Source organism: Nicotiana tabacum, chromosome 13 (genome assembly GCF_000715075.1).
Source record: "Nicotiana tabacum cultivar K326 chromosome 13, ASM71507v2, whole genome shotgun sequence".
NCBI lineage: Eukaryota > Viridiplantae > Streptophyta > Magnoliopsida > Solanales > Solanaceae > Nicotiana > Nicotiana tabacum.
The window spans coordinates 120,624,314-120,651,846 of NC_134092.1; the positions used below are offsets into that span (position 1 = coordinate 120,624,314).

The window sequence follows — 27,533 nt, forward strand, 5'->3', positions numbered from 1 at the left end:
CTTATGAAATTGATTTCTATAATTTTTGTTGACTGTATCGAATTAATTATGACTAGATACGAGTTGATCGGAGTCGGAAAATCGAGGAAAAAGCATAATACTTGATTAAATTTGAGCAAATCGAGGTAAGTGACTTGTCTAACCTTGTGTGGGGGAAATTTCCCCTAGAATTCATATTAATGTGATTATTGAAATGTGTTGAAAGTCGTGTACATAAGGTGACGAGTGTGTACACGGGCCAAATGTGAAAGATTATATTTTTAAATTGTGTAGATCATTGTTGTGCATTTATTAAATTATTTTATCTTGATATTGAAGCAACGTATTAAAAAATTGAAATATTATTTTCCTAAATTATTTATTCTTGAATATTTTCGTAAGATTGTTTTTTGGATTATTCTGGCATGAGCTGTGAGCTCTTTATTATTGAAAAATATTGTTGTTGATTTTTTTTGGTTGAAAATTAAAATATTGGGCACTTGAGGTGCAAATTGTGATATATTGTGATATTGATACGCATGCGGTAGTATAAGGTCTGGGTATTGAAACGCATGCGGTGAGATGGGGGTGGCTTGATACGCGTGGCTAGTAGGGGTGACTACTAGAAGTCATGCGGTGTGATAAGGGTGGCTAAAACGCGGGATGCTATTTCGTGAAAAATATTTTCTTTAAATAAATCGTGAAGGCTCCCGCGGTGATATAAGAAAATGAGATATTGTGAAATTATTTATAATTTGGGACTATGAGGCGGTATCTCGGTAGTGCCCTTGTTGATATTGATTTATGGCCATAGTTGCTTTCGATTAATTGTTGTGATTTTCATAAAGTTGAAGGAAATTCTGTTTTGATTCCACGAGATATTATTTGCAATTATTTGGTGTCATTAAATGTGACATACTATTTGATTCATTTCCAATGTCATTTTATTTTACTATATTGATAAATATTTTATCATGCCATTATTATATTCCAATAGGGCCTCACCTGACCTCGTCACTACTCTACCGAGGTTAGGCTTGACACTCACTGGGTACCGTTGTGGTGTACTCATACTACACTTCTGCACATCTTTTTGTGCAGATCCAGGTACATTTTATCAGCCTAGACGTCAATGAGTTATCTGCGCACGGAGACTTCGAGGTATATCTGCTAGCGTCCGCAGACTCCGGAGTCCTCTTCTATCATTTTATGTTGCTTCCTTATATTTTATTTAGGCCTTGACACATAAAGACATTGAGAATAAATTCTTAGAAGCTTGTGATTTATTTCTACCAGGTTTTGGGAGTTGAAATTGTTTGAATTGTAGTTTATTTATTTCAGATATTTATTATTATTCCGTATTGATAGGCTTACCTAGTCTTAGAGACTAGGTGCCATTATGACGTCCTCAGAAATACACCACAACTGAATGGAGTGGCAGAACATATGAACCGGACTTTACTGGAGAAGGTTCGGTGTATGTTGTCCAATGCTGGCTTGGGCAAAGAATTTTGGGCTGAGGCAATAACATATGCATGCCACCTCATTAATCGTCTACCATCTGCCGCTATTGGAGGCAAGACACCATTTGAAAAATGGTATGGAAAACCTGCTGAAGATTATAATTTTTTGCATGTGTTTAGCTCAATTACATACTATCATGTGAAAGAATCAAAATTGGATCCGAGGGCAAAGAAAGCTATATTTATGGGGATTACTTCTGGAGTCAAAGGATACCGATTATGGTGTCCAGAGACAAGAAAAATTATATTTAGCAGAAATGTTACCTTTGATGAATCTGCCATAACAGATAAGGTGACAGTTGAAGATGTCAAACAAACTGATGGTGCTTCAAAGCAGGTGGAGTTTGAAGGAAAATTAATTTTCCCAACACAGGGAGAAAATGAGGAAACGATAAAAGATTTTCCCCTGGAAGAAGAGTCAGTAGAAGGGGAGATTCCAACTTAGGAACTCCAACAATAACTTGAATCAATAGCAACCAGCAAGCCAAAAAAAACAATAAAGAAACATGTTCGTCTCATAGAAACTGTGGCTTGTGCAGCCTCAATTGTAGCTAATGGTGTTCATACCACTTATAAAGATGCAGTCCAAAGTTCAGAAGAAGATAAGTGGATGATTGCCATGAATGAAGAAATGCAGTCCCTTCATCAGAATTGCACATGGAAATTGGCGAATCTCCCGAAGGGCAAGAAAGCAATTGGGTGCAAATGAGTATTTGCAAAAAAAGAAGGATTTCCTAACCAAGAAGATGTTCGCTACAAAGCAAGATTGGTGGCCAAAGGGTACGCTCAAAAGGAGGGAATTGATTACAATGAGGTATTTTCTCCAGTCGTGAAACACTCCTCCATTAGAGTTTTGTTGGCTTTGGTAGCACAGTTGAATTTGGAACTAGTTCAGTTAGATGTAAAAACTGCATTTTTACATAGAGACTTGGAAGAGAAAATCTACATGACTCAGCCAGAAGGATTCAAAGTTGCTGAAAAGGAAAATATGGTGTGCAAACTTGAAAAATTATTGTGTGAATTAAAATAATCTTCTAGACAATGGTACAAACGATTTGACAAGTTTATGTTGCGGCAAAAGTATAGAAGAAGCAAATACGATCATTGTGTGTATTTGCACAAGCTTGAAGACGGATCCTTCACATATCTTCTCCTATACGTTGATGATATATTGATAGCTTCCAAAAGTCAAGAGGAAATTGAGAAGCTGAAGATTCAACTAAGAAAGGAGTTTGAGATGAAGGATTTGGGTGAGGCGAAGAAAATTCTTGGCATGGAGATAAAAAGAGATAGACATTCAAAGAAATTCTATCTATCTCAGAAAGAATACTTGAAGAGAGTAATAGATCGATTTGGCATGAATGAGAATAAGAAGTCGGTTAGCACTCCTCTTGCTCCTCACTTTAAGCTTAGTGCTGCTATGTCGCTGAAGAATGAAGCTGACGAGAGTATATGTTAAGAGTGCCATATGCGAATGCCGTTGGTAGCTTGATGTATGCAATGGTTTGCACAAGACCTGATATTTCATATGCTATCGGAGTTGTAAGCAGGTATATGTATGATCCAGGAAAGGAGCATTGGCAAGCTGTGAAATGAATTCTACGGTATATTTGTAATATTGTAGATGTTGGATTGATTTTTGAGCAGGAAGATAGTCAGTGTCTGGTTGGATATTGTGACTCAGATTATGCGTGTGATTTGGACAAGCGTAGATCAACTACTGGTTATGTTTTCACTTTTGCAAATGCACCAGTTAGTTGGAAGTCTACTTTGCAGTCAATAGTTGCTTTGTCTACTACCGAGGCAGAATACATGACAATTACGGAGGCTGTAAAGGAGGCAATTTGGCTTCAAGGGTTGCTTAGGGAGCTTAGTATTGGTCAAGAAAGCATCACACTATTTTGTGATAGTCAGAGTGCTATCCAATTAGCCAAGAATCAAGTTTATCATGCAAGGACGAAGCATATTGATGTTCGATATCACTTTGTACGAGATATTATAGAAGAAGGTGGAGTCATAGTGCAGAAAATTAGGACTACAGACAACCCTGCTGATATGCTAACAAAAATAGTGACTGCGATCAAGTTTCAACATTGTTTGAACTTGATCAACATTGTTGAACTTTGAAGATTGAAGTTGAAGACACAATCAAAATTTATCAGTGATAGAAAATTAAAAAAGTGAAATCTTGCCAAGGTGGAGATTTGTTGAATTTGACAAGATTAATGTGAACTAGTGTGAACATTTGAAACCTCTTTTTCGGAAGAAATTGGTAGGTGCATTTTTCATGCATTTATATTGCATGATCACACTTAATATGATGTCATGCATGACATTATTAAGGTTATTTCCCTTCTATAAATAGCAAGGGTTTTGTTCATTTGTAAACATCTCTCACTTGCCTTCTTATCTCCTAAGGCATTTGAATCTTCTTTCTCTCCTATAGTATTTCACTTGTATTTTTGGAGTGAAATAAAATTTGAGTTGATTGTGTCCGAGGACTAGGCAAAAATCAAATTTTTGCCGAACCTCGTTAATTTCTGGTGTTCTTTTGATTTATTGTCGCATTTACTATTTATTAACTACCTTTAGATACAGTAGTTGTGATTTAATCACTCTATATATATTCGGCTTCCGCAACAGTTATAATCCAATGTTTATCGAGTTGTTGTTACTTAATATGTTGATCTACTAATTTCCCTGTACAGCATGTACAAATCGAGTCAAAAAAGGAATGTATTTTGGTGTATAATTAATGTACTGGAGCATGAGTATATTAGTAGTGTACTGTGTTGTTGGTTAATAGTGAGGTTGTGGCTTCCCTTTACATCATTTTCCCTTGGATTTTCCAGTAAATTTAGTTTAAACAATGGTTAAATTAAATAATTTATTATTTAAACAATGGCTAGGACAAGGCTTGAAAATTGTGAACCATGAAATGTTCAGTTTCTATTTTGATTGTAGATGTAACGAACCCACTATATCCTATACACTATCAAAATTGTAATTTGTGGGTACCAATTGATTCTTGAGCCCTCATGTTGGATTAAAGAGAGTTTTTAGATCTTCTTGATCTTTTATAATGTTGAATTTAAAAAAATATCTTTTTAGATCTTTTATGTGTAAATGAAAGATCTCTTACGTGTAAAAGTAAATCTCCTGTAAAAAAAGAGGTAAGGTCATAAAATTAAAAATAAGTTTATGAAAGGCCAAAAAATCAATTGACCCGATTAAATGAGAATGCTCTTTACCCTATCAAAACTGTATGTACTGGTGATTCTTAAGTCCTCTTACCGTACTTATTCTGAGTTAGACATGATAATTATTATAAGGTTCATACCAACAATCGAGACTTAGTAGGCGTTTGGATATAAAAATTAATATAATTTTTGATTAAAAAGTATTATTTGAAGTTAAGTTGAAATTATGTTTGGACATGTATTTTACTTAAAAAATATTGCAATCTTGTAAGTGGAGAAAAAAGTTTTTTTAAAAATTTTGATTGAACTTTTTTTAAAAAACTTGCAAACTTTTATGGACAAATGTATTTTTGAATTATTTTTTTTAAAAAAAGGAAAAAAAAATTATGGACAAACGGGGTCTTAATACTAGAGTCGAAAATCTTAACACTAGAGCTTTCTCAAGACTAACTTGAAACTTAGAAAGCAAATATTCACAAATTAAAATTTGGAAGCAATTGTCCACAAATTAATTAGTGCTAGTTCTAACCATAACATTTAAAGAGGTATGGTAACATTTGCTATAATTCTAAAAAGAAACACTCCTCAACTTTGATTCAGAAAAATTCGATCACTAAAATCTTTTTAGACCCATTAAGGGTTGCCTGCCCTAAACCCGCCCCATTTCCAAATCCGCGCTACCTCGAATTCTCCACCCTTGACCCTTCCAAAAGGAAAAGCAAAATGTCTCAAGTGGCAAAGAAAGAAGAACGAGTAGGAAATGGAAGGAGCTAAAAAAGATATTCCGATGATCAAAAAATGGCTTAATCAACACCATCAGCTATATACCGCTGCCACAAGACACCCATTTACCCTTAGCATCCGTGATGGGTCTGTTCAACTCTCTGCCTTCAAAAGATGGCTGGTATTCTTTTTTCTTAAATTACAAGTATTTTAAAATAATTTGCTTTATATCGACTTATAACCTATATATATATATATATATATATATATATATATATATATATATATGGTTAGTATATTATACTAAGCTTCCGCTATGCGCGGGTTCGGGAAGGATCGGACAAAAGGTCTCTTCTGCGCAACCTTACTCTTACTCTGCATTTCACCGAGAGTCTATTTTCAACCCGTGACCTCCTGGTCACCGGTCACCAACTAGTTGAGTAGACTCTATGCTATAAGGAGAGAAAGTTTATCTACTCCTAGTAAAATTAGAAATAAAGATCTTTGACTAGGTGAAGAACAAGTAAAATACTGCAAATAAATAGGTTTAAGATACAGTAATTTTATAATAATCCCTCTTACTTAGTGCTTGCTCTGACTCAATTTGCTGTTCGACAAAGTTAAATAGTTTTGGCGATACTACAGCCTTTAATTATCTTTGTTTGATTATGTACAGGAATTTTTGTTCATCTCAATTGAATGTAGTGATAGATAACTTCAATATCTTTTGTTCGCGGCCTAAAAAATTGGATTCAATGCGAGCTTGATGGCGCTTTACTGTTATGTTAATCTAATGCGTATCTCCTAACAAACTCTCAACCACATACATTTAGGCAGCCATAGTTGCAGAGGCGGCTGTAAAGTGGTGGTATCAGGTTCATCCGAACCCAGTACTTTAGATGCAGAGCATAAATTTATGTATAAAGATCCGCTAAAATTGCAAAAAGTTGGTAGTTATTAACCCATAACTTTAAACATACAATGGGTTCAATGCTAAGAACCTTAAAGATTGAACCCATATAATTTTAAATCCTAATCCTGAATCTGCCTGATAGTTGCTGCCACATGTTCAGCGAACTCACAACCAGACTTGATGGGGCTCTGTTTGTTTCTGTATTTGAGCTTTAACCATATTCTACCAGCGTGACACTTTGCTTCTGTTTTTTTGTTTCTGCAACTGAAATATCTTCCATGTCATGTTCGGTTTCTTCCTTGCAAGCTCATGCAGTTTTCTGTTAGTTAAAGATTAGAAGTTGGATGCAGGGGCAAGATTATATATTCGTTAGAGCCTTTGTCCCTTTCGTAGCAAGTTTACTTCTGAAAGCTTGGAAGGAGTCGGACGATGATTCAGACATAGAGGTTATCTTAGGCGGTGTTGCGGCACTGAATGATGAGATATCATGGTTCAAGAGAGAAGCATCTAAATGGAATGTTTCACTGTCCAATATTGTTCCTCAAAAGGCCAACCTAGAATATTGCAGGTTTAAAGTGCACTATTATAAATACAAGATATTTACGCATTTTTTGTAATTAGGCCAATCTCATTTTCGTGGTTCTTAGTTGTCCCAATACTATAATCTCTATGCCTTTGTTATGTTTTTGTGTTCAACATGATATAGGTTGTCTTATTTCTATCTATTATAGTCATCCTTTTTCTTAGAAAGCTGTTGAGAATTTAACAATTCTGATTTGAAAATATCTGAAGATGCATTCTAGCCCCGATTGGTTTATATTAAAGATTTTTATGTAGTTTGGCTAACTAGTCAAATTGATAGATTTTTTAGGATCCCCTCAACTTGTATTCAAGCTCCTAGTTTTGCTTCTCTGATAAAGTTAATTGATATCGTATGCAGTTGCTTTTGTTGTTAATATGGGAACAATAAGCTAACTTTAAAGGGTTCAAGCATTAGAATCAGTCTGTAATGTGTTTTATTTATAACAAAGATAGGATATGAAATACGGATCATGTTTTACTTGTGCCTAAGCAATCCCCTTACCTTCTCCTTCCTAGTAAGCCAAACCAATATCAAAGACATGTTTTGTCGTTCCATTCTCCTTATATACAGTGTTTAATCAAGTCCTTCATGTGAATTTTCTTTTGATTGCTTGTGTTCTTTTTATCCTAGATTTTTGGAAAGCTTAATGAGCGATGATGTAGAATATACTATTGCCGTTACAGCTTTTTGGGCAATTGAAGCTGTCTACCAAGAAAGTTATGCGCATTGTTTAGCAGATGGCTCTAAAACTTCAGAAGAACTAAAAGAGACTTGTCAAAGATGGGGCAATGATGATTTTGGTCGGTATTGTGGTTCTCTTCAAGATATAGCTAATCGTCGTCTTGAGAAGTCACCAGAAGATATTATCTCAAAAGCTGAGGCAATTGTTATACGTGTACTGGAGTATGAAGTTGAGTTTTGGAGCATGAGTCGCGGGGAAAACTGAGTGCCTCTTGACTGACCGTCATTTATGAGTCGCGAGAAAAACTGAGTTCATGTGGTTTAGAAGTCTATTCCATCTATAAACTAGGACGGTATGTTGTACTCTACATAGAAACATGACATTGTCTTATAGCAAACAATTGTACTTTGGCATGATTTTGGCCTCACTAGATCACTCTTGGAAATGTGTCTTTCATGCATTTATGTAAATTTTATTGGGTGAAAGAAGCAATCGCTCTATAAAAATATAGAGTTCTTGATGTTAAACTCAGGAAAGTGATTGGTGTCCCTAGGTGAATTTTGCATCATTTTGTTATGGGAAAAGGTCTGAAACTGCCTTGTGGTTTGCGAAATGGTTTTCTTTTGCCATCCGTTGGGCTCAATCGGACCCTTGCCATTAGTAATATGAGCTAATATTGCCCTTTTTCACTAACGGCTCCATTTTGGAGCTTAATTTATGCTTATTGAAAACAATTCAGTTCCAAAAAGTTACATTTGTACCCACAATGCAAAACAGGTTGAAAACCATGAACTAGAAGAAAATGATTGAAACAAAGAAATCATGACTGAAACATTCAAGCAAAACCTACTTCAGTTTCAATAGATCAACCACACACAGCCAGTACCAAAGCAAAATATGCTGAAAAATTCATGAAAATTCTCAATCAGAAAATAAAAAATCAAAAGGATGGAAGAACTGAACAAGCGTCAAAGCTAAAATTAAAACAGACACAATAAAGAAAACAACTACTACCAGATTAAGCAAAATAGTAAAGAGGGTGCTCAATTTTCTACAACTAATAAACAAATTATTAATTGAAGTAGTACTAATAGATGTTATTTTCTTGCAATAAAGCAATACCACAATAATAATAGTGTCAAATGGGTGTTTGGTAACTATAAATAGGTAAATGCTAAGCTATGGTAATGTGGGATAATGGGGGAGGAACATGGTCGTCTCAATAAAATTAATAACCTAAAGTCAAACTTTAATAAGAGACCTAAACTTTTTTAATATATATTTATATATAATTAAAAGTTTAAGGCCTCTTATTAATATTTGGTTTTAGTGTAGTGCTACCTTTTGTTTTGTACTTTGTTGTTTATAATGTAGTATGCTTACAAGATATAAAGCCTTTAAGATCATTACTTATACTTGCAATGTTTAATTCAAGTGAATAAGATGTTAGCCATTGTTTGCAATATATTACCTTAGATTTTGTTGTAGAAAACTTTATTTACTATTATGAAGAATTGAATAGGTTTATTCAAAAGTTCTAAAATATTTTTATTATTGAAAAGTAGCCACTCTATTCTTTCTTTTTATAAAGATTTTGTACCTTTTTCTTTTGTTCTACAAATATTAATATTGTCCAAGCAAAAGTAAATTCTTTCTTAAACGAATTTAGTTTAATTGAGCCCAACTTTAAACGAATGACAAAAATAAGCTATTTCATGAACCCTTATGTCAATTCGTACGCTCTTACCGGTGGGTTTTTAGTTCAAAGTTGAGGTGAATGAGAAATGGAGGAAAAAATAAAATATTGATTTTTCTTCTTTTACAAGGGAACATTGTCTCGTATTGGAGAAGAAAAAATTATTTGTTGGGTATATATATAGTTACACTTCTTCTAGCTCTTAAAGAGTTGAAAAGAAGGTAAGTCTCGCGTTGTCATCGCTCGACCTCGGTCAATCGTTTTCGTAATGCTAATTTGAATTTGTACCTTTTTCTTTTGTTCTACAAATATTAATATTGTCCAAGCAAAAGTAAATTCTTTCTTAAACGAAATTAGTTTGATTGAGCCCAACTTTAAACGAACGAACGATAAAATAAACTATTTCATGAACCATAACTATAATTTTGGACCTTCTCGCTTTAGTCGTTACAGCGGGGTGCTTTCTTTCTTGAAAAAATGACACTGTATAACCGTTGTAAAAATAATAGTCGAAAAAATGTATAAAATTTATATATTTTTTGTACATATATGTTCAGTTGCTGAAAGATATAGATCGGACTTTTATACATTCTGTATGTTATATACAAAATTTATACAAAATTTATACACTTTTTCGGCTACCGGATATAAATAGTTTCTGGCGTAGATTAAAAGTGATAATACCCCTACTTTCTTTCTTTCTTTCTTTTTTGTTAATAATAATAGTTTTATGTCAATTTGTACGCACTTACAAATTCTGCACACAATGCTTAGACAAATGAGATGAAATCTCTAGCATGCTTTGTCTTTGCTGGTATTTGAAGTGATAGTGGAGCTTCTTAGAAGAAAAGCTGCAGCCCAGTAATCTGATTTGAATTAAGCAAGCTGCTGTTAGTTAAACAGACAAGTGAAATTCGATAATTGAGTAAAATAATCAATTTGTCAAACTCAAAGTAATGGATTATGATTAACACTTTTAACTCTTAACATTTTTTTTTTGTGTATGAGTAATTAAATTTTGATGGATAGGGGTGTTCATAAAAATCCGAAAAATCGAACTAAATCGAAAATCGAACCAAACTGATAAAAAAACCGAGACTTTTTTAGTTTGGTTTGGTTTTGGTTTTGAATTTTTATAACCGATCAAATTTGGTTTGATTTTTGGTTTTAATCAAAAAATAACCGAAACAAAATGACTATAGAAGTAGTTATTTAAAATCTGTTATTACACTTATATATGTATATTTGTATATAAAGTTTCTAAAATTTTATGGTACATGTTTAATCGTTTGCACTTTTAGTTCTTTGCTATTATAATAATATAGTTCTTTGCCTTTATACTCTAGTTTGATTGGTAGTTTTTTAAGCTAAATACAAGAATCAATTTCATGTTATAAATAATCTATTTCTAATTGAGTGCTTAAATTATTCATTACTATTTGATTCAATTATCATCAATATATCTTGATAAATGATAGATTTCTCAAAGAGCAATTGGTTTGATAGTGATAGTGTTACGTTCAAAATGTAGTCGTCGGAATATGTGTTTGGTAGTGTATGTCTCTTACTTAAGAATAACCGATAAATAATCGAAAAAATCGAAAAATCGATAAAAACCGACATAAACCGAATCGATAAAAAATCGACTTAATTGGTTTGGTTTGGTTCCAATATTTGAAAACCGACTTACTTGATTTGTTTTTTTTTAAAGAAAAAAATGATCCAAACCGAAACATGAACACCCATACTAATAGTGATTGATAAAACCAGTTTATTAAAAAATATCAATTAGATCAAAGGATTTAATTCAAGCCAAACTGGATAGAGATGATCCATTGTTTATCGAATTTCAAATCTTTTTCTTCCAATCATCCAAATGGCTCTATTTTCTGCCCCTTAGATAGTTTATATTTGATACATTTGGAAGTCGATAATCTCTTTTTAAGAGGAAAAATTCTAAAACAAATGAGGGATCCTTATGCTCAATTAGTTGCCCTCAGGCCTCAACAAAAATAATATTGTAGTAACTTTTTACTCATTTTGGTACTGCTACAAAATCTAATAAAATTCCAAACACCGAGGTAGAAATTTTGATCTTAAGTTAAATATTTCTGTTTCAAAATTTTACTGCAACTCTATGGCCCCAAAATCCTTCAGTAACTAGGTAATTTTGAAACTTTTATGAGGTGATAGGATATTTTATAGAAAGTTCTAAGCACAAAATACAAGTCCATTTCTAATGTCATTGAACTAATGGAAATTGTTTAGTATTATAAGGAGTTGTTTGGTCGACGGTAATAATTAATTCAATATAAAATCTCACAAAGATAATGCAGTATTTTGATTGACCGCTTGAGAAAAAGTAATCTCTGTATAACCAATGCAAGATTTGGTTGGCAATATTATAATACATGCATTAAGTTATATGAGAATCTATGTACATTATTTTATACGAGATAAAATATAAAATACGAATACGTATATTAGCATTGCGAGATTAAACAATTCGAAAACAAAAGGAGCAACCTTTAAAAGCAAGATATTCAAGTATGTATATATTAGTAGTCACTGTATAAAACCTCTTCAGTATTAATCATAGAATAAACAATCTCTCCATAATAATCCTTGCATAACAACAAATAAACAAACAACCCCTAGAAGTGTTGTTTGATTTGATATTCCAAAGAATTAGCCAAACGTCGCTATTTTTCGAGCCAGAGGAGAGCAAAAAAAGAAAAGAAAAAAGAAGAAACAAAAAATAAAAAGAAAGCAAAAAAGGAGGCGGGAATGTAATCAAATAAAAGGCGGCAAACAAAAGAACTCTTCAAACCTAGGGGAGGAAAAAAAAATTAGAAACTCTTCAAATCCAACCATCGCTTCACCTTCTGCTCTCCGCGGTAGCATCGTAACCTTGCCGATCGGCGTCGCCGCCACATTTTTCGATCAAAGCTATTCAGGTACTCTATTATTCACCACTGATTTCGTTACCGCCGTTTAAATTCGTGATTGCTGAATCGGTATGTATCTGGCAATGTTAAATCCTATACTGTATTTGATTATTCCTTATCAACATAAAACCGCAGAATCATCTGAATTAAATCTTTGATTAACGTGATGCTTGTTGCTCTAGTCTTCTTATGGACTAATTATGAACTCGATCTTTCTCATTGTTGTTGTTGTTATTATTCTGTTTATGACTCTGTTGTAATGTAATGATAATTAGCAAATAGAAATGATTAAAGAAATATGTCAAGGCTATTAGCTGGTTTGCAAGTATGTAAGCTTATTGAGTAGTATGATGTTTTGGACATTGAGTGAGTACAATTGTATAGTCGGATCTAGAATTTAAACTTTATGAGTTCGAGTTCGGGATTCTACTACAACTCATTTGCTTTATTGGGTTTGAAATCAATATTTTGTACTTATCTCATAAATCTAATACAAATACTTATACATGGCTCGTAACCAGTGGCAAAGGCAGGATTTTGACCAAGGAAATTCAAAAAAATAAAAACGTAAGCACGGGAGAACACAGAGGATTCAACAACTAATATATGTGCATAAAATTATTTTTAACCTTAGATATATAGTATAATTTTCAGCGAAGTGGGTTCGGATGAACCCCTTCCGTCCCCTAGCTCTGTCCATGCTCGTAACTCACTGTCTGCATCCGCCCCTGAGTATTAGAGGTACAAAATCAGAGAGATATATTCTTTGATCATAAAACTTTTTAGTTTATGCCAGTAGCTATAGGTTACAAAAGTTTAGAGTAGTAATAGCTCTTTATATTTTGAAAAGAACTTAGTTGCCTGAAAACTCCATCCTTGAAATTTTTGTAATACTACCTTATATAGCCCTCTATAGATGTCAAATTTAATTTAAGCATTGGGTATGTAAAATTTTGGAAAGAGAAGAATGGAGAAAGGTTAATCACAAATTTTGTAGTATAGTCTATTAACATTCCAGACAGGGTGAGATTTGGTCATAGTTTAGAGAGTTAACAGAGTATGGGCCTTTTGACCAATGTGGAAGTTGAGAAAATTCAGAGCCTTGGAACTTGTGTATGGGATTGTCCATCCTTTTTAGCATTTTGATAAATAAAAATAAATGATTTGTAGTTTAAGGACCTTATGCCCTCTAAGTGCCAAAAAGGGAAATACTCAGATGGTTATGGATGAGAGTCTCCGGATTTAGATAAATTATTCTGTTACTTTCAAACTTGGGGCAAGTGTATGGTGTATAACTTCCAGAATTTAGTAAGTTCAAACGTTTGCAGAGAGAGATGCTTTGTTGCTAACTTACTCCCAAAAGTAATGGCTTCACAGAAAATATTTTCTAGGTGATGTTTGATTTTAATTTGTGTGTATCATTTACTGCTGAGCTGTTATCTACTTTTCTCTGGGGAAGAGAGAGAAGTACATCTGAAATTTGAGAAGAGTTGGCGATAAATTATGAGTTCTATTAAGCATAATTTGCAGAGCTTTTGCTGATAGGTGATCCTTTTTCCTATCTTAAAATTTTTGGTTTTGTATCCTTTGCTTAGACTACAGTCCATCTATATTAAGTTATGAGGTGAAACCCCACGGGTATGCATCTCCAGTTAACCACTTCTTCCACATCTCATAAATGAGTCTGTTAACAACATTTAAAGCAGTAGTTCATTCGGGGCATGAATTAAAAAAAAATATCCATTGCATTGGCATTAACTGTTTGCACAATCAAACAATGAACGTTACATCTCAATTTTCCTACATCTATTATTGTTTGGTATTGCTAATTCTTGAAAAATGGCTCAGTTTGTGAGCATAAATGAAAGAATAGGAGATGTTTATTGTACACTACACCCTCTTTGCCAAGGGGTGACTTCAAATAATGTGCTGCTGTAACATGTAAACTTGTATCTCCTGTTAAGGTGAGGTTACTCAACGTCAACAATGTGTTAGTCATCAAATTCTTATCCTACTCGGCAGTGTTTCTCTACTTCATATGGGCAGATTTTGGTGAGTTGTAACCAGCAATCTTCTCTGCAGCAGCTCCCTCCTTTTTTCTGTCATCACTTCTATTTTTGACCAACTTACTTGCGGGGAAATGCAATCTAGCAATGAGAGGTCGTGGGGCTCTTGTCTTGTGATCAAATCCCCTCACACAGACAAATCCTGCAAAATGCTTATTGAAAATGACATCCACAATAACAGTTTGTACGTAATCTGACTGTAGACATTAGGTAACTCAATCACTTCTTTTACTAGGTTAAAGATAAAGTTGAACATGGTATAAGACACGTCTCCATTCCCATAGTGAGATAAGGAAAGGTGCTGGTATTTTGAGTAATTTCTTAAACAGTTGTATGACCTGATACAATTGCCTCGTATTTCAATAAGTTTTACACCTGCTACCTTATTATAACTAATTGTTGCTCTCCACGAGTGTTATTCATTTTATGGCTTGTATTAATTTAGCTGTTATTTCTTTTCTCTCTGTTCTTTAAAGAATAAATCACAAGTTATCTAGCTCTTATTTGCCGATCCAATTCTATTTGATCTTTTTAGAAGTATCTGAGCACTTAAGTTTGATGATTTTCATCCAAAATCGCCCCCTACTTTAAGTCCTAGGGGTGCACACTTTCTCCCTAGATTACAATTCTTTCCCTGTGAATTTGTACCGTCGCAAATTGTCTATCTCTTCTAGGTAGAATCATCACTTTGAAAAGTATAACTTGTGTACTGCTTTACTAATATCCTTAGTCACATTCATAAACTCTTGTATTTTTGGTGACAAGTCCAAGATCTTTCTGCTTGCCCTTCCATGGGTTTGTACCATTCAGTAATAACCGTTAAGTTAAATGAGCCTCGTTCTACTGCAGAACCATTAGTATTGAAGCGCGTTCCTATCTCACTATTCCACATCTTTAGCATTAACATACTTAACTCAGATCCTTTTTGTATACATTAAATAAGAGAAGCAAGAGAAATTGGCCTTACCTCTCCAGAAGCAGTGCTGAATTTGTTCTGTTGACAAGCCTGATAAAGATCAATGTTTATGTAGTCAGTAAGTTAAGGCTCAATTCTTAAGCCATGGATCAAACCACAATGTTTTCCTGAGCATTAGTAGGTACCTTTAAAAATTGTTGAGACAGAGGTCCCAAAGTACACGGTCCTTCTTGGCAGGGACCATAGCAATTTTCTCGGAACATTAATTGGATTAAGACTGGATTCATGATCCGCAAAAAGCTGCAGTGTAAGATCACATCTAATTCAATGATCAGGCATTAAATGTTTGCAATCAATAATATTCCATTTTCAAGTTGCATTATGAACAGTTGCTCTTGTATTTCTGAAGTATTGTTGCCCAAACAGTCTCCTGAAAATAATGATCAGATGACATGGTCCAGAGTTTACCTCATTGACCTGGAAGTATGTGCCATTGAGTGGGAAGCTCCCTCTCATTGCTGTTCGGCATGGTATCTGCAATAAGCTTGGTGTTTCAGAGACAAAAATGCAATGCTAGCTTATAGTTCTTCTACAGGTAGTTACTTTTAAACACATCTAATGCCTGGGCCACTTACCAGTAGTGTGCCTCTTACGGTTTGTGAATTTGCTTCTCTAATGCCATTGCATGAATAGCAATCCTTTTCATTGCACAGGCTCCCCGAGCCATTGGGATCACACTTTGTTTCAGGAGGTTGAATTGAATTTACAGTCTCACCTGGTGCCACATTATGCAGGAGTCACGACAACATAATGTACTGCAGACTAGAGTTCTAATTCACCATTATATTGGTAGGCGCAATCAGTGACAGAACGGAGAAAAAAGAGAAAAAAACTGAAAAGCTGGTCAGTCTGTCACCCCGTACTATATGGGTTATCTTTTGGTTTCAAAAAGTGAAATATTGCTAATGCATGGTTTGGCTTCAGAATAGCAATTTGGCACTATGTTGAGAAACACGAACTCAAGTATTCTCCACTCACTAACTGTGCTCTGTGTGCATTAGTCGGTAACTCGGTATCCTGGAGAAGAAGATACTATTCAAAGAAAATTCGGTTGCATACCTGGTGTCCATATTGCCAGAAGGTATGGACTTGGGTCATCAGGTTCTCGTTTATCCAGCTGTGTTTGAAGATTATTGGGTTAGAATAAAGCATAGTTTAAACCAAATTTTATTAATGAAGCAACAGAAGATAGACAACTGACCTTTTCCAACAATTGATGAGAATCTGGGAGTTCGTACCTGCAATATATCAGAGTATTGACCATTAGTTTTGTGATCGTAACTGCTAGAGCTTTTTGGCATGGCTTCATAGGTAAAACCGTGAAGACTATATACTTTGTGGGTGTTTATTAGCAGACCATTTGGTGTCATAATTGGTGGTGTTGAGAGGTGTGGGCTAGCAATACAAACTGGTACTGCCGCTTTATACATCTTCTCATTTTCAGCACACTGCAAATTTGTATAAATATCTGCATTGCACATTCTTTGCTGGTTGTGTTCTTAATTCCATACAATTTCATATTCACATTAAGTCCTACTATAATATTATATTCTGCCCCCCTGCCAAGTCTCATTTTTCCAGATTTCTAAATTTTACTTATATTGTTTACATCCTTACACAGGTAAACATAAAAAAAAATACTCAGGAACTTACACTTGGTGTTCTGTCCGTAGGCGACTGACATTTTTCAGCTTGGGAGTAGGAATTGAAGCTGCAACTGGATTCAAAGCCACCAGAGCTTTGGATAACTCACCTTCTTTGTTATGCCCTTGCAGAATAGTCTCCAAATTGGACGTAAACTCTTTCATGTTGAGTTCAATCATTGGAATTTCATCAGGATCCTCAATAAATCCATCCTCAATGTCACTTTCCAAAAGTTCTGGCAGCGGTTCTGGTGTTTTTGGTTCCTCAATAATAGGTTCACAATTGCTGGTAATGAGAGTTGTTTCTCTATCCAAGTTGGTTATCTCTTGAGGTATTGGCATTGGTTTGTTCAGGAAATCAGGGATGTTTCCAGCTTCAACCAGAGCACATGGGCTAATCATTCTTCCTTCACCTGCTGGGGGTAATAGCATAGGCTTGAGTGGGGCAGCTGCAATTCCTCCACCAGAGATTGGAACTGTCGAACTCACTATACTCTTCTCTTGTGGGCCGGGAAGGGCAAGTCTTGCACTGCAGGTAATTTTTCAACATGTTTGTCAGTTTTTCTCGAAATTGACAAAATAATAATGGAAGTAAAGTGATGCCAGATTTTGCATCTCTAATGCAAGAGTTACATAAGTAAACAACCATCTCAGGAACACTTTTTAGAGCTCTACTTGTCAATTACTAAAATGATTTTGTGACTTTAACTTAATAATAAGGATTGCCTGAGTGGTTGACTCATGCAAGTATTTTGATGGATGAGATGAACGGATTTTAGCTGAGGAAAGGTGCATATGAAGCATTCAGGTTCAGATTGATTCACTCGTTTATCTCGTTTTGCAAGCAACTATTCGTGATAGCTAATGAATTTCTTAAAGAGTTCTGCTGTATTACTTTAGCAAGTGGCTATTTTTGGTTTGTGAAATAGCTTAGCAATTTAAGATGTGCTTTAACAAGGATTATGTATGTGCACACATATAGTTTTCCTATTTCCTTGTTATAAGTATTATTTATCATCATTGTTATCATCAGTATCATCATTATTATATTAATCTGAATTTGACAAGTATGGTTTCTGTTCTTAAGATTTACGTTTTTAAATTTGACACCATACTTTTGCCCCCAATTATGCTAACTCTTTTCATTTGAAGTTGTTAAAAAGAGGAACAAAGAAAACTTTAAGGTAACCTTATGTTAAGCCTCCTTATATTAAAAAAAGAAAAGATTGAACACATGGATGACTAACCTCGCGAAAGCACTAGCGAAGTGTCTGCACTCGGCTCGCAGCGGGCATGCATTACAATTTGGTTTGCTTTTGGTGCAAAAAACCTGTGCCAATTTTGAAATTAAGCCATAATAATTCTGTCTGATGAGAGACAACCTCCCCAAAATAAGTCATACTCAGCATATTAAACTTGAAAAAGTGCAGTTAAACTTACCTTTCCAAATGTAATCATGTGGTAGTGCAGTTCATACCTGCCAATACATCCATGGGTATGTTAGAGCGTCCTTTAGATTAATAATTGCATGTTTAACCAAACAAAAATTATAATGAGGTCTTGAGAAAGTACAATGTTCTTTGGTCGAGCTTGCACAGTCGTGGCCAGAGATACTTCTGAATTGACTCCAGAACCGGATACCTGTGTGGAAGCATGAATGATAACCCGTATAGTAGATAAAGTGCAGTTTTGAGGTTTTGCTTTAATAACTTACAGTTCAAGAAGATGCAACTGCAGTGACTCAGGAAGTGGTTGGAGAGGAACCCATCCTAGTCGCACAGCAATTCGTCCAACATTTGTGTCAACCTGACAAATTCAACTTTGAGTTCTAGATCAAGTTTGTAGGTCATTGCAAATTGGCAAGTGGATCTTACTGGAAAAGCAAGGTTGTGAAGTGTTAATAGCCGCACACACTCCACACTTTTCAGGCCCAGTCCACGAATACTTAATAGATACTCTCTGCAGTAAGGAACAAATAATTTAGGGGCAGGTAAACTCATGAAATTTTTACTGTATTAGTGCAAGGAACTTACTTTGCTTTTTCTGGGGCCACATCTCTCAACCATTCTAGGTCAATACTTCCGTGATCCGTTACCAGTCTATTGAGGAAGTCCTGCACAATAAGAAATTATCCTTATGAATCTTTACTTATCCGACGAGGTCTCTTTTCTCCTTGCGACTCATCAAAATATGTTTAGTGCTCTGTTACCTTAATTCGCTCTGCCAGCATGTTGTTCATCCCTCGTTCCTTAATAGCATCAGAGATTTCTTTAACTGGTGCACATCTAACTGCTTCATAGTTCAGTGAGTCCATTGCATCCTTGCTTCTTTCTTTTTTCCCACTCTTTGGTTGGACTTGCTTTCTCAAGCTATCCCAGTCAAAAGCTTTCTTATCTCCTTCCTCAGTTTTCCTTTTTCTTGTATTTGAGATGCTGGTGCCTGTTACACTGGGTTGCTCGCTTGAAATATAAGCTTGAACTTCTGCATGTGATTTGGTTATATTGCAAGAGTTTCTTGCACGTACTACGAGGTAAGAACTACAGATGTATGTAAATTAACAATCTTATTTGCATATTTTGGGATATAAGGTTTACCTTCTTGTCCTTTAGCAATGGCTTCTGCACGGTTTACTGACTGTCGGATGCAAGTGCTTTCTAGTTGTGAGGCCATTGACATCTCCTTTGGATGGCAACTTACAGAATGTTGATAATTTCCATTGTGAGGCTGCATTTGTAAGTTTCCTTCCTCTTCTCTGTGCTTACTTGCAAATGCATAATCTTCCATTCTTGATGCATGAACAATGGGCACTGTGGTTCGCTGAGCTGTCAAAGTACTTGAACTTCCTGTTATCTGTTTCACGCTTCTGCTCAGGAAGTCTACTCCTTTTGCGGCATTGAGTTCTGGAGTTATTGAAGTCAAAGAGGAGGCAATTTCTTTCTCACGGCATGCTGTTTCATGTTTTCCAAATCCTGGTGTCATGGTCAACCAGAAACTACTGGAAGTTCTTGCTGATTTTTCTTGACCCTGAACATGTGGATTGATTGGATAACCATGCAAGTACGTCTCAGCATCAAGAGTTTGATTATGCCTGATACCCGCTACAGCTACTGACTTATGATTCCTGAAGATGGGCATGTTTTCTGATTGTTTATTCCTCATAAAGTGACTCTGGTATTCCTGGAATGCAGCAGGCCACTTTGCCGGCGGAGAACAGTTTGTTCGAGTGCTATTCTTGTTCAAGATGGGCCAACTTGGTTGGTCTTCACATTCCGAGTTGGATCCGGAGCTTGACCTGAGTTCTTCATTGGCTTGAAGAATGAGAGAGTCAGGAGAGTTTTGTGATAAAATGACTTCCTCTTCTGTTCTCTTTTCATGTTCACTTACTAAATAAGCTCCAGTTGTTTGAATGCGATCTTTCATTCTGTGTTCACATGATTCACTGCATGGTATGGAGCCTTGATGACGTGTAGGCACCTGTAGTCTAGCTTGATGATATGTGATAGTCCCATCTGGATCTATTATTTCAACTTCTGGTTCCTCCACTACTGTGTCACACCCATTCTGGGAGAGGGTATTCTTGGTGCTTGTCGGTGGAAACTTGGCTGCAAGGCACATGAAAGCGGAGCTGCAAGAAAATAAAGTAAATTTTTAAGTTATCAATTTCTATTATTAACTATGTCCATTTGATGGTTTCCAACCATCAACAATTACCTTGAGAGATGATCTGAAACATTCTGTGTGAGGAACACTCCGATCACTGAGTCGACTACAGATCCTTTCCAAGGTGAGAACCTCCTGTCTCCTGCAAAGTTTTTTCAAATTATTTGTGTAGTTGGAATTGATATCATCATCATAACATCTATATATATATATATATATATATATATATATATATATATATATAATAGGAGAGGCAAAACAAGGATAGAATGACAAGTGTCATCTATCTATATATCTATCTATATATAATACCAGAGGCAAAACAAGAATAGGATGACAAGTGTCATCACCAAAAAAATCTCACTTTTAAAAAGAAAAATAAATAAATAAAACACTTAGCAAAATTCAAGGATAGGATGACAAGTGTCACTACCAGAAAAATCCTAATTTTAAAAAATAAAATAAATAAATAAATCAAACACTTAGCAAAATTAATAAATAAAAACATGGAGGACAAAATCTATATTAATAATTAATAAATAAATTAATATTTTATTTTAAAGAAAACTATTATAAAAAAGAACAAATATATAAATAAATAAATTCAATGTAGATATATGTAAAATGGTAGACTAATTTATTTTTTGAGATGAGAAATTTTTTGAATAATAATAATTGATACGGTCATGCTATATGTATAAGATCATGTAACTAAAAATATTATAATAGATAAAACTAAAGACAAAAATATAAACAATAATTTCAAGAAAAAAATAAAATATATAAAGATATAATTTAGCTTATTATGTTTTTTTAATTAAAATTTCATATTAAATACAAACGGGAAGAATTTAATTTAATTTCTTATTGAAAATAATAAAAAATAATAATTATTACAATTATTAGTAGATTTATGAAATATAATAAAAGGACTTCTCTATTTAACCTTTGAACTAATTCACCACCATCCATTTAGAAAAATAATATAATAATATTCGCATTATAGATAAGCACTAAATGAAAAAAGTTAAAATATTGTAGAATAAAAACTAATGTATAAAGAGGAGAATAAATATAAGGTGATTATATCCCCGCTTTAAATTTATTTGATAAAATTAAGTAAATAAATAATACTCAAAAATATTACTGATAAATTTAAATATCGACATAATTTGATAAAGTCATACCGAATAAAGTCAAGTTAAATTTCAAGAATAATAAAAAATTATATTCATTGAGTTATATTAAACTGCATATTTATTAAATATTCATATTACTATATACTTTAGATAATTGAAGAATTCTGTACACTATATTACACAATAAATTAACAACTAATATTTATTAAAATAATATGATATTTTAAAATTATAGTTTTATAAGATTAATATTCTGTCAAATTATTCGCGCATCGCACGGGTTCTAACACTAGTCAATTCTATTAATACAACGTGGTCATGGAAATGAATCCCAATTAGTACGTCTATCGTGAAACTTGTTTAACTGCCTTTAGTTTCTCTACAATTCCGATGGTTATCTCTTTTTTTATCATTAGTAACTGATTAGCAAATCATGAGTTTTACAGACTTTTCATGCATCAGTTATGCCAGACTTGAAGATATACAATTTAGTTTCTCTTGTTGATAATCATGGCTGAACTTCGTGACTCAGCATGTTTCACCTTTTTTAGGTTACTTTTTGTATTCACTATGTCTAACTCTAACAAACAAACTTATATGCTGTTTTTGGACATTTTACACTGTAGGGCATGATGCCACCACATTCAAAATACGCAGCTCCTTTTTGTACATGACCCTAGAGTTGTTTTATTCTAAGAGTCTTGCAGAGCAAATTATAAAAAGCTTTTTTTTCCTTGGATCCAATTGTGTTAGAATACCTATTTTGTTTTGCAGCTAATGTTTTGATATTTTGTTCAGGCTTTAGCTTTGGCTATCTCATTGACACAAGTAAATGGTGGGACCAGATAATCATTTCAGAATCAGTTGACTTCTAAGTTGAAGAATGAATGATATATGGATTTTTTGTACCTTGAACAAGGCGCATCCGTGCGACAAAAGAGTCTACCCGTCCACGGACGACTTTTCTTTCGTCTTCCCACCATTTTTCGTTGTTCTTGTCCGTTGTCTCTGCACCTCCTTCCTTCCCCATTAAGAGGTTCCAAAGTCTGTTGGTCTCTGGGTCAAGGTCCACTTTGGGCCGTGGCTTACGTCTTTTGATGGGATCAAATCCCTCATATGGGATAATAGTGCCATCTCCCTTGTATGGAACAAGGGCCTTTTGCTCCTCTTGAGCAGAATATTTCTTGCTGTCACTGATAACAAGGCGTTCCAATCGGTGTGTGATCATATCGACTGCCGCTGCATATCTGCGTGTTCCTTGTAAGCCTGTGTGAGACACAAGAAGGTTGTAGTTGTTATTGGAATCTAAGATTCTTCATACTTTGTTTAAGACTGGCACTACATTTGCTGGAAAAGAAAAAAAGGAAGCAATAAAAGCAAGAGTGATGAAATAGCTGCAAAAGGATACCTCTAGCTTTTGTTGGGAGATGTTCGTCACCTCGTAATTTCTTGTTGTCTCTTGTAAGCATCTCCCCCTTATTGAATAGTTCATTGGATGATGTCTGCCCCATGTTCTGCATCCGTGCTAGCATGTTATTGCGAGAAATTCTCCTCCTGATCTCTTGTACAAACATAGAGAGAGCTTGGGGTTGAGACTGAAGATTCCAGTTACTACTTGTGGCCTGCGCTTGGGGTCCATGTCTTTCAGTCAATTGTTGGGATATTTTCTGAGATATTGATTGTGTATAAGAATGGGATTGAGATGGGGTTGGTTGCTTTTGAAAGTTATGTTTAACAATCATGGGACTAGCGCAACGCCTACTGCCCTCACCATTAGCTCCACTACCTGGGAATCCATCATATCTGTTTATGTTCAAGCTAGTTGACTGGAACTTTACTGAGCCATGCGTTGAAGCTGCAGTACTGGAAGGTATACCGGATACTGTGCCATATATTTCAGAATCAAACTTTGTTTTCTTGTGAATCTCTGAACCTCCTAAATCAAATGTGCTGCAATTTCTTCTAATATTGTCAATCCCTAACATGTCTGAGCACACCGATCCCATCTGGCTAAAACTCTTAGGTTGAAACTCGGAAATGTGGCACTGATCTCTCTTGGATCCTCTTTTTTCATGTGCAGAAGCTGTGTCTCCCAAAAGCAGAGGTGTCCTTTCCAGTGCCAGCTGCCTTACTTCGTCTCTCTTTGGTTGAGTATCTTTTGCCTCAAAGACAAAGTGGCCTATTCCAGCTTCATGAACTGGCACTTGATCACACCCAAGCCGAATGCTGTTTTGGTGCTGATTAACGTTTCGCATGCTTAGACTTCTTGCAATGGCATTCAGTGCCTGGTTCTTTTTTGTAAATTGATTTGCTGAAGGAAGTGGCAATGCCAAATCTTTTGGCTTTTCAATGAAGGAACTGACTACATAAGGTGCAGTTTCTGTTAACCTTTTCTCTGCAATTTCTCCATTCTGCTGATTCTGCCCAGGTGATATTGCAGAAGCCTCCATGATAGCCAAAGATGACTCCATATCTTGAGAGCTCAGGTTCAAATCAAAAGACTCCTTTCTTTGCTGATGTTTTTCTGCTTGGCTGATATTGGTACTGGCCAGGCTTTCATCTTTTGTTCTGTCTTCAAAATATAGCATTCTCCGACATGATTTTGCTGTGTCTCCAGCATCAGGAGCTCTGTCCTTGTCACCAGCTTCAGTTTGTTGAGTTGTTGAAGCTTTTAGGCCCTTTTTACGAACATACTTCCTTTTTCCTGATGTGTTCTCATTTGGAATACTATTTCTTGGGGCAGCAGGCTCAACAACTTCAGTTTGTTCGAGGCCCTTTCGGCGGACATACTTCCTTTTTCCTGATTGGTTCTCATTTGGAGTACTATTTCTTGGGGCAGCAGGCTTCGGAGTTCTTTTGGTTTTCCCTTCTATTACTACCTTCGGCCGGTGTTTTCGCCTTTTGGGAGGTTTCAGCTGTGGTGTCTTGTTCAGGTCAATGTCTCCATTACCTTTGTTGTCATCATCAATCTTTTCACCCAATGATGTTGTTGCAACCAATGAATCTGTGACTTTCTGTAACTGTTTATCAGAGTGGTTATCTTTGGATTGCACAGACCTGGGAACATTCTCCTGCTTATCTTTCTCAAGACTAGAGCTTTCTTCTATTGAGAAATTCTGTCTCTCAAAATGCTGGTCATCCTTGAATTGCTTTTGTTCTGGTGTTACTGGTGCAATTGGGAAGAAACTACTTCTGCTTGAACCTGTACCAGCATCTGGTGTCAAGGATGAGTACATGGATTTATTGACCTGATATGGGCCTAGAATTCCATCTGTAAGGAAAAGAAATTGGATATAAACTAGTGATTCAGAATAAAATATCATGATATATGCCAGTCAAATGGGATATTTTCTAAGCTTTTACTCGACTAACTTGCCATCAACATGCTTATCTAACTAATTTTTATATTGGGAATGACTTATCTGATGTCAGAGAATCCCTAGTATATGGAATCGAAGAATAATTTTATGTTAATGTATTGTACCTGGTAGTTATGAGGTCTTTCTAGCACTATTGCTATACATAATTCCAATCGGTTCTCTTCTAGTACAATGGGGATTCTAGTACAATGGAGGTTTGTTGTTACTGGAAAAATAACATTTTTGTTTGGTTTATCTAAAATTTACCTGTCTTTCCTGTATTATCTTTTTCTGCCAACACAAGTTAGAAAGACCTCATAAATGGTTAACTCACCAAGTGGTAGGCGCCGGTTGCTGTAACAATCAAATGTCTGATTTGGAATAAACACTTGACTCTCGTTGAGAAAATTCGGACCTGCCTGAAGCTGCTCATATCTGCTTTCGACTTGAGAATATGAATTCTGAAAGGTTGATAAATCATTGAGGTGGATGCTATTGCTTGATCTTCCACTGGTGGAGGGCATATATGATTGGTTCTTCATCCCCAACAATTCTGCTAATGAATTAACTCTAGTGCAAGCAGGCCTACCGTGACCTGGTACATTTTCACAGCGGTTGATATCTATATCAGAGCTTCTGCAGTCGACTGCTGCATTATTCCACTGACCAATATAATCCTTATTCAAATTCACTGGGTTGAATGGATTCTGAACTGCTCCTGTACCATGAGCAGGTTTTTGTAAGAAGTTACCATAAATCCCAAGCAGATCCTGCCAATCTGACCTTTCCATCTGATTTCCTTGCATTTCAGCTGGAATAAGATCGGGACTTTGCAAAACTGGCTTTTGTGGAGTAGCAGGAACCCAAGGATCCCCATTTTGGATAACTCTATTCCCTTGGGGAGTTGAAAATCTCCCCAGATTCATCCTTAAATTGTAAGTGTATTCTTCTCACTGTCTAATTCATCCCTTGGGAAGACTTTTAACTGTTGGAAACTGACTTCGTTTTGACTCACAGATGAGACTTCACTGTAAAACCCACAAATGAAACTTTCAATCAAAACAGCTTCTACTTGGTAGGAGAACATGAATAAAAAACTGTTCTTTGACATGAAAGCATAAGAAATTTCATCACCCATCTAAATACAGGAAAATCCTTGAAATCTCGAAGTTTAGAGAAAATATCAGAAACATATATAAAGGCAGATTCCAAATTTTAGCCTCAAGTCAACATGCAACAATAACTGGACCAATTAACAAGTATCAATTTTCAGTATGTATATAAAAAATTTATTGTAATACATTGTACAATTATAAACTTATGCATTACAATTGTTCTTGCTGAGAAGTGAAATTAAACAAACAATTTCTTAGTTCTGCAGTTGTATGCACATCACTAATTCAAGTCGTGAATTTTGCTCTCTACAGTCTACATGAATTGCTTTTATTTATCTCTTAAACCTGTTTTTATTACCATCTATACATGTACCAGTGGGAAAATCAACAATTGCTGTTTAAAATAAAGTTCAATAATATTTTATAGTAACCCATAAGAAATGGCACAATCATCAATAAGAAAAGAGGAATGGGAACTATGTTCATATAGAATCTCATTCTCGAAAGGAATATATGACTGCATTTTTCAGTTTCTTGCTTTTATCTAAGTTTTTGCTCAGTACTTCAACCACCATATCCATACGCAGAAGTCATTAAAAAGCAAAGGAATGCTGATTACGAATTAGCAATCTCACATAGAACAGTTACTCAAAATGACAAGGAGGAGAAAGCAAGTGAATTGGAAGAAACAGAAAAACAAAGCAACAAATCAGAGATAATATAAATCGGAAAATCACAGTGAATTTGGGGGAATTTAATTCTCACAGCTCAAAGGTGAAGATTGAAATGCACCCAGATGAATGAAACCCAAAAAATCTTCACACAGAATCTCCAAAATGATTCTGAGTTGAAAATGCGATCACCTACTTTTATGGGTTGTTATAACAAAATAAAATTAAAGACCAGTTAAACATGCAAAGAATTTAATAAATTTGGGACAAATATTTAATCTTTAACAGCTAAACTAACCGATCTTTAGCTGAGTTCAGTTACCGGAGTGAAGTTGCTTGAGAACCAGTCAATGCCGGAGAGCCAAGTCAGTCTTGTTAAAAAAGAGAGAAAAAAGAGAAATGAGGGACAAAGAAGAGAGAGAAAAAAATATAGGAAAAAATTAACATCAGAAGTAGCAAACCTTTGGTATACGTTAAGAAATGTTGTACTATGTTTAGGCTGGTTCCATTTCATATAATAAAGGGTAGGGTGGGGTGGGGGGTGCAGAAACTTTGGCAAAGGCTACATTCAAAGCACAAAATCCTCATTTGCTACCAAGATTAATAGACGCCCAATAAAAGTAAGTTAAGATGACGATTTTTCTTATAGGAAAGATT

General features: G+C 35.0%; 2 protein-coding genes and 1 long non-coding RNA gene across 7 annotated transcripts; 2 read left to right on the forward strand and 1 right to left on the reverse strand.

Annotated features, from left to right (window-relative positions):
- Positions 1 to 5,329: 5,329 nt before the first annotated feature.
- Positions 5,330 to 8,088, forward strand: LOC107778974 (putative bifunctional TENA-E protein). The gene is made up of 3 exons (XM_016599306.2): positions 5,330 to 5,606; positions 6,689 to 6,906; positions 7,552 to 8,088. The coding sequence occupies exons 1-3, from the start codon at positions 5,463 to 5,465 to the stop codon at positions 7,865 to 7,867; spliced, it is 678 nt and encodes a 225-aa protein (XP_016454792.1). The 5' UTR covers positions 5,330 to 5,462; the 3' UTR covers positions 7,868 to 8,088.
- A 5,881-nt stretch (positions 8,089 to 13,969) lies between these two features.
- Positions 13,970 to 27,371, reverse strand: LOC107778975 (transcriptional activator DEMETER). 4 transcript variants are annotated; one of them, XM_075228425.1, is made up of 23 exons: positions 27,338 to 27,363; positions 27,175 to 27,247; positions 26,971 to 27,068; positions 25,425 to 26,118; positions 23,140 to 25,002; positions 22,641 to 22,997; positions 20,644 to 20,734; positions 19,527 to 20,557; positions 19,142 to 19,413; positions 18,966 to 19,045; positions 18,807 to 18,891; positions 18,647 to 18,738; positions 18,505 to 18,573; positions 18,373 to 18,409; positions 18,180 to 18,262; positions 16,943 to 17,461; positions 16,491 to 16,527; positions 16,349 to 16,406; positions 15,865 to 16,004; positions 15,698 to 15,763; positions 15,415 to 15,529; positions 15,281 to 15,319; positions 13,970 to 14,455 (listed from the first exon to the last, which is right to left on the reverse strand). In XM_075228425.1, exons 4-23 carry the CDS (start codon positions 26,014 to 26,016, stop codon positions 14,277 to 14,279), a joined length of 5,805 nt encoding a protein of 1,934 aa, XP_075084526.1. In that variant the 5' UTR covers positions 26,017 to 26,118; positions 26,971 to 27,068; positions 27,175 to 27,247; positions 27,338 to 27,363; the 3' UTR covers positions 13,970 to 14,276. The 4 variants fall into 4 exon arrangements, with proteins under 4 accessions (XP_075084526.1, XP_075084524.1, XP_075084525.1 ...); XM_075228423.1 differs by lacking the exon at positions 26,971 to 27,068 and having other exon boundaries at positions 27,338 to 27,371; XM_075228424.1 differs by lacking the exon at positions 27,338 to 27,363 and having other exon boundaries at positions 27,175 to 27,259.
- Positions 15,688 to 16,415, forward strand: LOC142167916 (uncharacterized). Of its 2 annotated transcripts, none has more exons than XR_012698167.1 (3): positions 15,688 to 15,824; positions 16,024 to 16,132; positions 16,291 to 16,415. It is a non-coding gene; the product is annotated as an uncharacterized LOC142167916 (long non-coding RNA). The 2 variants fall into 2 exon arrangements; XR_012698166.1 differs by having other exon boundaries at positions 16,214 to 16,337.
- Positions 27,372 to 27,533: the final 162 nt, after the last annotated feature.